The sequence below is a fragment of the Anolis carolinensis genome, chromosome 3 (assembly GCF_035594765.1).
Source record: "Anolis carolinensis isolate JA03-04 chromosome 3, rAnoCar3.1.pri, whole genome shotgun sequence".
NCBI lineage: Eukaryota > Metazoa > Chordata > Lepidosauria > Squamata > Dactyloidae > Anolis > Anolis carolinensis.
In genome coordinates, this window is record NC_085843.1 from 280,301,918 (window position 1) to 280,315,237 (window position 13,320).

Consider the following 13,320-nt stretch of genomic DNA (forward strand, 5'->3'; position numbering starts at 1 on the left):
TGGTTAAGCAGGCCAAAGAGGGGTTGTTGGATTGGTTTGTGGCTATAATAAATGCCTCCCTGGGTCAGGGGTCATTTCCATCTTGTTTTAAGCAAGCGGTGGTAAAACCGTTACTAAAAAAGACCTCGCTAGACCCATCTGTATGTAACAACTACAGACCAATTTCCAACCTCCCGTTTTTGGGCAAGGTTCTGGAGCGGGTGGTGGCCACGCAGCTCCAGGAGTTCCTCGATGACACTGATTTTCTGGACCGCTCGCAGTCTGGCTTCAGGCCTGGGCACAGCACTGAGACGGCTTTGGTCGCCTTGGTGGATGACCTCTGCAGGGAACTGGACAGGGGGAGTGTGACCCTGCTGGTTCTCCTGGACATCTCTGCGGCTTTCGATACCATCGACCATGGTATCCTTCTGGGGAGGCTCTCCGGGATGGGACTCGGTGGCACTGTTTTGCAGTGGCTCCAGTCCTTCCTGGAGGGCCGTTCCCAGATGGTGAAGCTGGGGGACACCTGCTCGGACCCCTGGCCTTTGACCTGTGGGGTCCCGCAAGGGTCTATTTTATCCCCCATGCTTTTTAACATCTACATGAAACCGCTGGGAGAGGTCATCCGGAGTTTTGGAGGGTGTTGCCATCTCTACGCAGATGACACACAAATCCACTACTCGTTCCCACCTGACTCCAAGGAAGCCCCTCGGGTGCTGAACCAGTGCCTGGCCGCTGTGGCGGACTGGATGAGGAGAAACAAGCTGAGGATCAATCCTGACAAGACAGAGGCCCTCCTGGTCAGTCGCTCGTCGGATCGGGGTATTGGGTGGCAACCTGTGCTGGACGGGGTTGCACTCCCCCTGAAATCACAGGTCCGCAGTTTGGGGGTCCTCCTGGATTCAGCGCTGACGCTTGAAGCGCAGGTGTCGGCGGTGGCCGGGAGGGCTTTTGCACAACTCAAACTTGTGCGCCAACTGCAACCATACCTCGTGAAGTCTGACTTGACCACGGTGGTGCATGCCTTAGTTACCTCTAGACTGGACTACTGTAATGCGCTCTACGTGGGGCTTCCCTTGAAGACGGCCCGGAAGTTACAGCTGGTCCAACGTTCGGCCACCAGACTAATAACGGGGGCGAGTTACAGGGAGAGATCTACTCCCCTGTTTAAGGAGCTCCACTGGCTGCCGTTCATCTTCCGGTCCCAATTCAAGGTGCAGACCATCATTTATAAAGCCCTAAACGGTTTGGGACCCGCCTACCTTCGTGACCGTATCTCCTACCATAAACCTGCCCGACCTCTCCGATCATCAGGGGAGGCCCTCCTGTCGCCACTACCTATATCTCAGGCTCGCCTTGTAGGAACAAGGGAGAGGGCCTTTTCTGCGGTGGCCCCTCGCTTGTGGAACTCATTGCCCATTGAAATCAGGCAAGCCCCCACCCTTTTAGCCTTCAGGAAAGATTTAAAAACATGGCTCTTCCGGTGTGCTTTCGGAGAGTAAATGTTCTATGCTACTCCCCCCCCGATATTTATCCTCTAGACTGGTTCACTATCTGATGTCCCGTCCCTCGAGGTTTTATTCTGATCCCTTTCTCACCCAGAGTTTTCATTTTTAATCTAGTTTTTAAATGTAGTATTCATGCGGCCCGCTCGTGTTATATTGCTGTTTTGATCTTATGTTGTACTGTTTATTTTATGTAATGTATTATTTAATTGTATTATGTTATGGTTTATTGTATTGTCTTGGGCATGGCCCCATGTAAGCCGCCCCGAGTCCCCATTGGGGAGATGGTGGCGGGGTATAAATAAAGTTTTATTATTATTATTTATTATTCCTGATTTGAACGTGTTATTTCCTGTTTAATTGTGGGGTACTTACTTTGTTAGTAGTTGTTATACTCCAGAAACTTCATTTTTGCGGCTGCCACAAACTATGTTGAATTGGTTGAGACTCTATGAGATGTTCATTGAAAAACTATAGCAAAATGTGCTGCAGGGTGTCCTGCAGAAACAAAGTTTTTGCAGTTTTATAAACTTTTTCCGTGTTTTTACGATAGAACCAATTAGGAAATGAGATTTATAACCCAAGTACAAAATTTGTGTCATGTAGTGTAATACAAGGTATTTCAAAAAGGTGGACCTGATTTGAAATTGCTTTATTTCTGCAACCATGAATGAAACTCTTACCACTTGAAATGGTGGGGCATAAAGTTTCAAATGATTGCTTCTAGATGTCTTTCCCAGCATACAAACAGCACCTCGCCTCAGTAATTCACAAGATGGAAACACCACAACATACGGTCTAAAGAGTTATTTTCCATTTGCAGAATTATTTTTTAGATTGGTTTCTGGTTCAAAATGGTTAGGATCACCTGATAACTTGATCGCTCATTAAACCACCTGCAATTTTGGGACTAACTCTCAACCTCCTAATGTGTGCTTTTCAGAGGTGATATCAAAGCTCTCCGAATGCTATTCGGCCCACCTGGACAGCATGAACGCAGAGATTCGCATCCGCTGGCTGCAGATCATTGTCCGCAACGACTACTACCCTGACCTTCACAAAGTCCGGCGCTTCTTGGAAAACCAGGTATTAATTGATGGGTCATACAAAAAAGTTCTGTATTGCTTAGGGCATGTGGTGCAGGACAGGAAGATGTTTCCTGCAACAAATCCAGAAACAATGACTTCCTGGCCAAGTTTGTGCTGGGTGGTAATTTGTCAACATTGTCCATTTGGAATTGTTGGACCTTCTGATTAAATACAAGCCACTGAGATGTTAGAACATAGTTTTTGAACATAGTTTGGGTATATTGGTTGATGCTTGAAGGCCTTCAATTATAATCCATAACATTTGGAGGGACCAAGTTTGGCAAAGCTTGCATTGTCTTGACCTCGAAATGAACCATCGGTGTTACATTTGCTCCTTGAGCTTCTTATTCTAGTTGGAACAATGGCAAAGTAAGATGAATTGTCTACATATTTTCAATAATTGAATTGTTTAATTTATATCCTGCCTTTTTCTTAGTATGAGACTCAAGTTGGCTTAGCACTAGACTAAAACAAAATAAAGCTAAAAACATAATGAAAAACATCAAAACACAATTAAACAAAATACCACATTAAAACACCGTTAATACTAACGGTGTTAATTCTGTTGATTCTTAGAATCGGTCCCCATGTGAATCCGAGTCCCCTCGGGGAGATGGAAGAGGATTATCAATAATAATAATAATAATAATAATAATAATAATAATAATAATAATAATGCAAACTTATTTTATAATATAGCATTGAAGACAAAAAATATGATACCCTCTCCTTGAAAAGACTCTTGAAACTAAGATTTTTCCCCCAGTTAGTTCATTCCTGATGATGTGGACTGTAGATACTGAAAGCTAACTAACTTTAAAAGTGCCATCCACCAAAAGTGGATTCTGTCATCACTTTTGATGCTAAAATAAATGGACATGTTTCTTTGAGTACTGCAATACTCTTACTCTTTGCAACATTACTTTGAGGCCTCTGCACCAGAGGGCAATGTAGAGAAGGGAAACAACCATGCTACAGACCAGAGCACTATATTAATGCAGATAATTAGCATTTTGGAGTGCTCAGAATGCTTCACATACACAACTGTGCTGTAACCCTGCAATGGTGAGGCATTTTGGGTGTTGCAGTCCAGCCACCTTGGAGGGCTTTGTGATTCTACCCTGCACTGTATCTGTGCATTTCAATTTTTTTGCCTAAGTGTAGTACTGTACATTTCTCCTTGTTGAAATCCATCTTGCTAGACTTCCTGAACTTCCTGAACCTGGAGCCAGGCTGTGGCGCAGGCTGGTGAGCAGCCTGCTGCAATAAATCACTCTGACCATGAGGTCATGAGTTCGAGGCCAGCCTGTGGCGGGGTGAGCACCCGTCAATTAAAAATAAAAAATAGCGCCTGCTTGTTGCTGACCTAGCAACCGAAAGATAGTTGCATCTATCAAGTAGGAAATATGATACCACTTATAAAGTGGGGAGGCAAATTTAACTAATTTACGACGTTGGAATGAGGAAGTGCCGTCACAGTGGATAATGAAGCAGCTGCTCCCCCTGTGGCCAGAATCAAACATTCCCTCAGGAGAAAGTTAAATTGCCGCTGCGTCTGTTGTAGTTGGGCCAAGGGGCAGTTCTGGAGGAAAAGGGATAATGGTGAGCAGGTGTCTGATGAGGAACAGCAAGTAAAGCGGATTCGGGAAATACTTTTCCCTGTTGGCTTGCTTTTGGGGTTTTGAACACGGATTGGCTTTAGGACTATGGCATCGCTTGCGCTCACTACTGGTGAGCATTTTGACTCTTCTTTGGCCCTTTGTGTTGCAACAGGGCGTGACTCTAGTTTCAGTGAACGTTGATTGGTGTTAAGTTGGATTATCCAGCTAGATAATCCAGATTATTTTCTGTTTTGGTTTTTTGCTGCTTTTTTGCTACAAGGACATTTGCTTTTGTTGGAAACACTGAATTTAAGTGTTTCCAAGTTCGAATTATCATTTAATAAACATTTGTTAACTTTTCTTATTATGTTGCTCTTTAAGAGAAGAGTGAGTTCTGACAGTGTCTGTCTCTGTCTCGGGTCTATGTGTATATGGGCATTGAATGTTTGCCCTGTATGTATATAATGTGATCCGCCCTGAGTCCCCTTCAGGGTGAGAAAGAAGGGCGGAATATAAATACCCGGGCTGTGGTGCAGGTGGGAGAGCAAGCCAGCTGCAACCAGCTGCAATGAATCACTCTGACCAGGAGGTCATGAGTTCGAGGCCCGCTCGGAGCCTATGTTTGTCTTGTCTTTGTTCTATGTTAAAAGGCATTGAATGTTTGCCTATATGTGTAATGTGATCCGCCCTGAGTCCTCTTCGGGGTGAGAAGGGCGGAATATAAATGCTGTAAAATAACTAAATAAATAAATACTGTAAATAAATAAATAAATAAATAACATGTTGTGCTCTGTCATTTTTGTTTATTGTTATTCTTCTTCCTTCCCTTCTCATTGTTTTCTCCGCTTGCTCCGTTACAGATGTCCCGGATGTACACGATCCCATTGTACGAGGACCTCTGCACTGGCACCTTGAAGTCCTTTGCCTTAGAAGTTTTCTATCAGACCCAGAACCAGCTGCACCCCAACTTGCGGAAAACCATCCAGCAGATCTTGACGCAGGGCTTGAACCCGCTCCTTGCCATGGACACGACGGCGGTTACCGCAGAGGCCCTGGCGGCTGGGTACGAGGACAGGTCCCCGGAAGCCGTGCACAGTGCCATGTCTCTCAGGGATGTCAACGTGTCTGCTTAGCGCACCAGCTCATGCCGGGCATTTGAAGCTGGAAGGCAGGCAGGCGGAAAGGAAGGAGGCCATATGAAGAAAGCACTGCTCCCCCTTCGTGCCACAGCTGCCACGGCGGGAGGACCGGATTCCACGATCTCCGCTCCCGCCTCCAGCCCCACCCCAGACGTGCCTTCAGGTGCCTGACGTATTGGCACAGCCAGATATCAGGGATATATCTCCTTTAAGCTGCAAGCGGGAGCTGTTTTGGGATGGATCTTCTTACTTGATGTATCATGAATGTGAATTCCAGGGTCTCCGTTGCAAGCAGGAAAAAAAAGAATAACAGTTTTGTTTCAGGCATCGCTTGACCTCCAGGCCGAGAGAGAAAGAGAAAGTCGCCTCCGGGTGCATGTTGTTGTCGAGTTAGTAAGGAGAAGAGATGATCGGGATCATGGACATTTGAAAGTCAGGCAGGGATTCGCAAAGAAGATGGTCTTTTAAAAAAATTGAAAGAAAAATGACAATGGGAGGAAACTATTCCCCTTTGTGCTCTTTACTGTGCGATTCAGGAATTGGAGGATCTGGAGGAATCAAGAACTTCTTTTGAGTTTTAGGTGTCAAAGGTTGGGAGACTTGGGCAGGGATCCAACAGCCTCCTGCCTTTCCGTTCTGCCTGGCCTTTCTCTTTTGTGAGATGATTAATATGCAAACATTGATCAATTGCATTAATTTTAGGGGAATTTTTCTCCAGCGCTGTTGCAAATCTTAAGCCTCAGCCTTCATCCGTGTCTGTGATGTGGCTCTGAAAACAGGTGGAGAGATACGTGACCTTGTTTCTTTCAAATCTATACATGGGCTGCATCAGAACCCATCCACCCATATACATTTTGGGGTGTGCTGTTGTTCAATGTGTGCACAATGTACAAAAGGCCAGCGCGAGATCATGTCCTGGTGGATGCACTGGGACCAAAGATCATGCTGAATGAGTTCCCAGTGTTGGGTGCAACACTAAATTACATTAATTTTTTCATTTAGAAATGTCTGCTTGAGGCCCAGGAAAGCTTGTGTCTTACCAAAGACATTTTTGGCAAGCCTTTCTCCACATGATAACATGACTGTTGGATCTTAGAGGCAGCTTCTTCCAAGCCAAATGTGGGGTCAAAGCTATGTTGCTTTTTTTTAAAACCCACACTGCTGTTCACCAAAACCTTACTGATTCTTAGGCAGGCAGGCAGACACAAACAAAACTCACTATGCAATGTCTTTCTCATACAGAGGAGTTAACTTAGTTCGTATCCATCAGAAAAGAGTGGAGAGTTAGCCCTGCACCGGTCAGCTGAGCAACATGATAGAGGCTCAGATTTTCATGATGTGGGAATGGCTGGGTTTTTAATTTTTCATTGGAAAGGGAAGTTTGGGATAATAATCAGAGCCGATGATTGAACAAAATAGGAGCCTTTTTTAAACAACCAGGAGAGTGCTGGATATATTCAACACCTTCGAAGGGCATGGACCATGTGGGAACACGGATTAGTTTACATCCTTTTGACCTTCGGGAGATGTGTGCGCCGGAGGGCTGCTTTACTCTTTATGGTAGATGGGTAGACGAATGCATGCAGCAGTAATCTGTGAATTGAAGAGTCTTTTACCCTAGTAGTGCCCTTAGTGGCTTGGCACCAACGAATATCTCCATGGCATGTGTCCGTTGCATAATCGGACGCATGCAATTCTGCTGCCATGGCTTTTACTCGACTGCTGCTCCCGGCATATGTGGACGTTGCTTGTCATTCTTGTCACCTTCGTATTGAAGAACTACTTTGGGTGGTGTTACCCAAAGTTGGTGGAGAGCAGTCATGTCATGACATGGTTGGCAGGGATGGAGAACCGAAGGCTGAGGTCCACCTTTTAAAAAGCCGTTTACAACCCCGCGCGAGAGGAGCTACTTGCCATTAACCTTATTTCTCCCCATCCCCTTGTTGTTGATTATTTATTTTTGTTGTGTGTATGTTTGCCAACATCAGATAAAAAAATAATGGGATTAAAGCAATAAAGAAACAGGGACTCTGAAAGATGCTTCATAGGTTGTGAAATACTTTGCAATTTCAGGAAACTTTCTTTTCACTTCCACAGAGATTCACTTGACCTAAAGAGCAGGGCATATGGTGGGGAATCTTCCCCGTCTCAAAAGCATATATATATATATATATATATATCTCACAGAATTACCTCCCACTTGTAAGATGCCAAACAGTTGGCCGTTCCTGGTACGCAGCACCACACTTCCAGCCGGCAAAGACCAGCAGCCACTACGTTTGCCCTCCTGCTGCCTTAGGCCTCCCGTTTTTACTCTGTTTTAATTTTTTTTTCCGGGAGAATGTATGTAACCTTGATGGAACTTCCTTTTACATGTACATTGATGCCTTACAATAACATCACTGATAATTTGTCGAATTAAACTAAACTCTGTGACTTTCAAAGCATTGTGGTTTGCTGCTCTACTTTTCTGCCGTGTACTTTCCACACACGTCTTTCAACACGGCACCGAAAGTTTTAGAAAGTTTTATGGGGTAGCCAGAATCGATAAGTAATATATTCCTGGAACAGCGACAAGTGCCTGCCCACAAGGAGAGAGTCAGTTGACTCTAAATGTGTTTAAGGAGGAAATGTACATATGTAGAGTGGTTGAGAGTTGGCTTGGAAACAATGCATGTGAAAGGGATCTAGGAATTTTAGTAGCTGTGCATGAGTGTGATGCAGCAGCAAAAAAAAGCCAATGCAATTCTAGGCTGCATTAATAGCATAATGTCTAAATCGAAGGAAGTAATAGTCCCACTTCAGTTCTGCTTTGGTCAGACCTCAATAATAATAATAATAATAATAATAATAATAATAATAATAATAATAATAACAACAACAACAACAACAACAACAATATACTTTATTTATAGTCTGCCCTTCTCCCCATGGGGACTCCATGACTGCTTGGAGCATCTTTATGCCTTTCCCGCTGAAGCGGTACCTATTTATATCTACTCATATTTGCATGTGTTCAAACTGCTAGGTTGGTAGGAGCTAGGGCTAACAGTAGGAGCTCACCCTGTCCCACAGATTCGAACTGCCAACCTTCAGGTCAGCAGTTCAGCACAAGGGTTTAACCCATTGTGCCACTTTGGCCACCCTAGTATCTGGGATACTATGTCCAGTTTTACGCACTACAATTCAGGGGGGGATATGGACATCTTGGAAAGTGTCCGGAGAAGGGCAACTAACATGGTCAAAGGTCTGGATGCCAAGCCCTAAGAGGAGTAGCTTATGGGCTCGGGCTGTGGCGCAGGCGGGAGAGCAAGCCAGCTGTAATCAGCTGCAGTGAATCACTCTGATCAGGAGGTCATGAGTTCGAGGCCCACTCGGAGCCTATGTTTGTCTTGTCTTTGTTCTATGTTAAAAGCCATTGAATGTTTGCCTATATGTGTAATGTGATCCACCCTGAGTCCCTTTCGGGGTGAGAAGGGCGGAATATAAATGCTGTAAATAAATAAATAAATTATGGAACTAGATAGATAGAAATGTTACAATTAAAATTTTAATCACACAAGTCAGAAAATTCTGAGTTCCATGGCAACCTTAATCTTGCTTCCTTTTGTCTCTGTATTACCATAGGGTTAGTTTTGTACCTGTGCACATGAGGGAAAGTACATCACCAGTTACAGATCTCCAACCCCAATCTTCATACTCAATTGACTTCATGCACATTGTTTTCCAGGTAACACACACCTTTGCAAACCATGACAATATACATGGCATTCAATGCCATTATTAGACATAAAACATACACAGACAATAGAGGCAATTTAACATTTTCCAGCTTATGGAACTGGGTATATGGAAATGGGTATGTTGAGCATGGAGAAGAGAAGGTTGAGAGGACATGAGACCTTGTTTACATATTTGGAAGGAGATCCTATTGCACAAGGAAGAGGCTCTTCTGTTGCTCTGCAGACTAGGACACAGTGCCATCGATTCACCAGCTAAACATTACCCTATTTCCCCGAAAATAAGACTGTGTCTTATATTAATTTTTGCTTCCAAAGATGTGCTAGGTCTTATTTTCAGGGGATGTCTTATTTTTCCATGCAGAAGAATTCACATTTATTGTTGAACAAAAAAATAACATTTATTATATACTGGCCAGTAGCTGTCATCAAAAACCAGCATAACCAGACAAACTGTGAATCCTATCAAGAATTTCTTGTTACTACAGTAGAGTCTCACTTATCCAACATAAACGGACCGGCAGAATGTTGGATAAGCAAATATGTTGGATAATAAGGAGGGATTGAGGAAAAGCCTATTAAACATCAAATTAGGTTATGATTTTACAAATTAAGCACAAAAACATGTTTAACAAATTTGACAAAAAAGTAGTTCAATACACAGTAATGCTATGTAGTAATTACAGTATTTATGAATTTAGCACCAAAATATCATGATGTATTGAAAACATTGACTACAAAAATGCGTTGGATAATCCAGAATGTTGGATAAGCGAGTCTTGGATAAGTGAGACTCTACTGTACCATTATTTACATGTACAGCAATCTATGGTACGTACATTTACCGATCCTGCATGCTCTGGTGTTCTGTTTGGCGGGCATGCTTCCAAAGAAAAACTTTGCTAGGTCTTACTTTCGGGGGAGGCCTTATATTTGGCAATTTAGCAAAACCTCTACTAGGTCTTATTTTCTGGGGATGTCTTATTTTCGGGGAAACAGGAAAAACATCTTCAAAGTAAGAGCATTTAAGTGGATGGCCATCATTTGGGAGTGCATCCAACCGGTGTCAAGTGCATTTTGCAATTATCTTGACTGTTTCCTATTGCTTCCACCCATTGTTACACACAGTTTTTGCCAAACGCATGCAATGTTTTTTCCTTCCCATTCAGAGCCATGCTGCCTCTTTAAACTCAAAAAGGGAGGGAGCAAGGAGCAAGCTCAACCCACTCCCCAAGGCATGCTGGGATGTGTAGTCTTTCCTCTCCTGCAATGGAATATGGGAGAGCCTTGGCTCCTCCCCGAAGCCTTGGCATGATGGGAGTGTTAGTTTTCTGGGCACAAAGGCGGCGTCCCGGTTTGCACCTTCTTTCTCCCTTTTTGCAAATGCACAGCCCAGATGTGGCTGCGTGAAGCTGTGGCTGGAAGGGATGGAGCCTTGGCTGCACTTGTGGTGAAAGGTTGGACCCATGGAGAAGGGGAAAGGGGGGCTTTGGGGTCGCCTTTGGGGCCAAGGGTGGGGTGGAGGGGCTTGCCGTGGTGCATGCATGCTCCCTTCCTTGCATGCATGCATGCATGGATCCTTGCCATTTGGCACGCATGCATTCCTGCAATTCTGCATTTCTGGGTTTGCAAAAAAGGTGGGAGATCCAATAGTAAGAATGCAAAGGAAGCTTTTGTTTGCTTGGAGAGGGATGGGAGGAGGATTTTGTAGGATTTGTTTGGAGTCCCTGTTTGGAAAAACTAGGTGTCTTTGGGCATTTGGTCAGTGAGACCAGATTTTTTCCAAATTCATCACATGGAAGTGATGATAATAATAGAGAAGGTGCTCAATTTGGGTCCTGCTCAATGATGCTATCCAATTAGAGTTGTAGTTTCACAGGGTCTTTAACCTTCTCTGCCAAAAGGTGCTGGTGCTTCACTAAACTTTTTTAATTTTAATATTTTAATATGTGCATTTATAGAATTTTTACAATACAGTAGAGTCTCACTTATCCAACATTCTGGATTATCCAACACATTTTTGTAGTCAATGATTTCAAAACATCGTGATATTTTAATAATAATAATAATAATTTTATTTTTATACCCCGCCACCATCTCCCCAGAGGGACTAGGGTCGGCTCACAGATATAAAACAAGCATACAGTGGTATCAAATACAAAAAACACACAAATAAAATTAAAAGGCATAAAATAAAATCATAAAATATAAATAAAATATTTTAGTGCTAAATTCGTAAATACAGTAATTACAACATAGCATTACTGCACATTGAACTACTTTTTCTGTCAAATTTGTTGTATAACATGATGTTTTGGTACTTAATTTGTAAAATCATAGCCTAATTTGATGTTTAATAGGCTTTTCCTTAATCCCTCCTTATTATCCAACATATTCACTTATCCAACGTTCTGCCAGCCCGTTTCTGTTGGATAAGTGAGACTCTACTGTATTTATGTGTTTTGATTATGCTGTAACCTGCTTCGAGCCATGAAGAGAGGTGGGTTAAAAATATAATAATAATAATAATAAAACTACAACCCCCCAGGATTCCATCGCATTGAGCCACAGCAAAGTGGAGTCAAACTGTGTTAATTCTACAGTGTAGATGCAGCTTCTGGGACGGCCACTGATGTGCTTCTGAAGGTGTTGGGACAGAGCAATATATAACAATATATCCCCAGCAATATATAACAATATAACTCCAGTAATATATGACAATATATCTCCAGCAATATATGACAAAATATCTCCAGCAATATATGACAAAATATCCCCAGCAATATATGACAATATATCCCCAGCAATATATGACAATATATCCCCAACAGTATATGGCAATATATCTCCAGCAATATATGACAATATATCCCCAACAATATATGACAATATATCCCCAGCAATATATGACAATATATCTCCAGCAATATATGACAATATATATAACAATATATCCCCAGCAATATATAACAATATATCCCCAGCAATATATAACAATATATCCCCAGCAATATATAACAATATATATCTCCAACAGTATATGGCAATATATCCCCAGCAATATATAACAATATATCCCCAGCAATATATGACAATATATCCCCAGCAATATATGACAATATATCCCCAGCAATATATGACAATATATCCCCAGCAATATATGACAATATATCTCCAACAATATATGACAATATGTCCCCAGTAATATATGACAATATATCTCCAGCAATATATAACAATATATAACAATATATATAACAATATATATAACAATATATCCCCGGCAATATATGACAATATATCTCCAACAATATATGACAATATGTCCCCAGTAATATATGACAATATATCTCCAGCAATATATAACAATATATAACAATATATATAACAATATATATAACAATATATCCCCGGCAATATATGACAATATATCCCCGGCAATATATGACAATATATCCCCAGCAATATATGACAATATATCCCCAACAATATATGACAATATATCCCCAGCAATATATTACAATATATCCCCAGCAATATATGACAATGTATCTCCAGCAATATATTACAATATATTTCCAACAATATATGACAATATATCCCCAGCAATATATGACAATATATTCCCGGCAATATATGACAATATATCCCCGGCAATATATAACATATATCCCCAGTAATATATAATAATATGTCTCCAGTAACATATGACAATATATCTCCAGTAATATATGACAATGTATCCCTAGTAATATATAACAATATATCCCCAGCAATATATAACAATATATCCCCAGTAATATATAACAATATATCCCCAGCAATATATTTGAAAAGCATAGGCTTGCTCATATATGAGAATATGGCACTTCAAATAGCCTGGACCTGAACCCTATAAGGCTTAGAGAGGATTAATCCAGCGCTTTCTGCTTAGGGGATTCAAAAGCTACAAGATTAAACCATCCTATTACTTTTAGGGAAGTATTTCTTAGCATTTCGTAGTCAAAGGGAGAGAGAACAAGATAAACAGGCAGTGCCATTTTATATGCTTCCACTAAACGCAGGATTTTATCTCTTAATATTTTAGCTATTCCACTGCCAGGTTTATAACAATAGTTGGCAAGCATCCTTTTGTTTTTAAAGAGTTGTCATTCCTCTCTCCATTCTGCCCTATTCGTTTAATTTCTTAAGGCTGCTCACAGAATAATACATAGTACAGTACAGCTAAAAATAATGGTAATAATAATAATAATAATAATAATTCAAAA

At 41.8% G+C, this 13,320-nt stretch overlaps 2 protein-coding genes across 2 annotated transcripts in view; both read left to right on the forward strand.

Moving 5' to 3' along the window:
- Positions 1–7,756, forward strand: part of rnpepl1 (arginyl aminopeptidase like 1) — a 48,887-nt gene extending 41,131 nt beyond the window's left edge. Inside the window, exons 10-11 of the mRNA XM_062976869.1 lie at positions 2,428–2,570; positions 5,034–7,756. Coding sequence (XP_062832939.1) covers positions 2,428–2,570; positions 5,034–5,306 — 416 coding nt within the window. The 3' untranslated portion in view covers positions 5,307–7,756. The remainder of the gene's footprint in view (positions 1–2,427; positions 2,571–5,033) is intronic.
- Positions 7,757–10,350: 2,594 nt separating this feature from the next.
- Positions 10,351–13,320, forward strand: part of capn10 (calpain 10) — a 31,873-nt gene continuing 28,903 nt past the window's right edge. The window contains exon 1 of the mRNA XM_062976877.1: positions 10,351–10,509. The gene's annotated coding sequence lies outside the window, so the exon portion shown is untranslated. The remainder of the gene's footprint in view (positions 10,510–13,320) is intronic.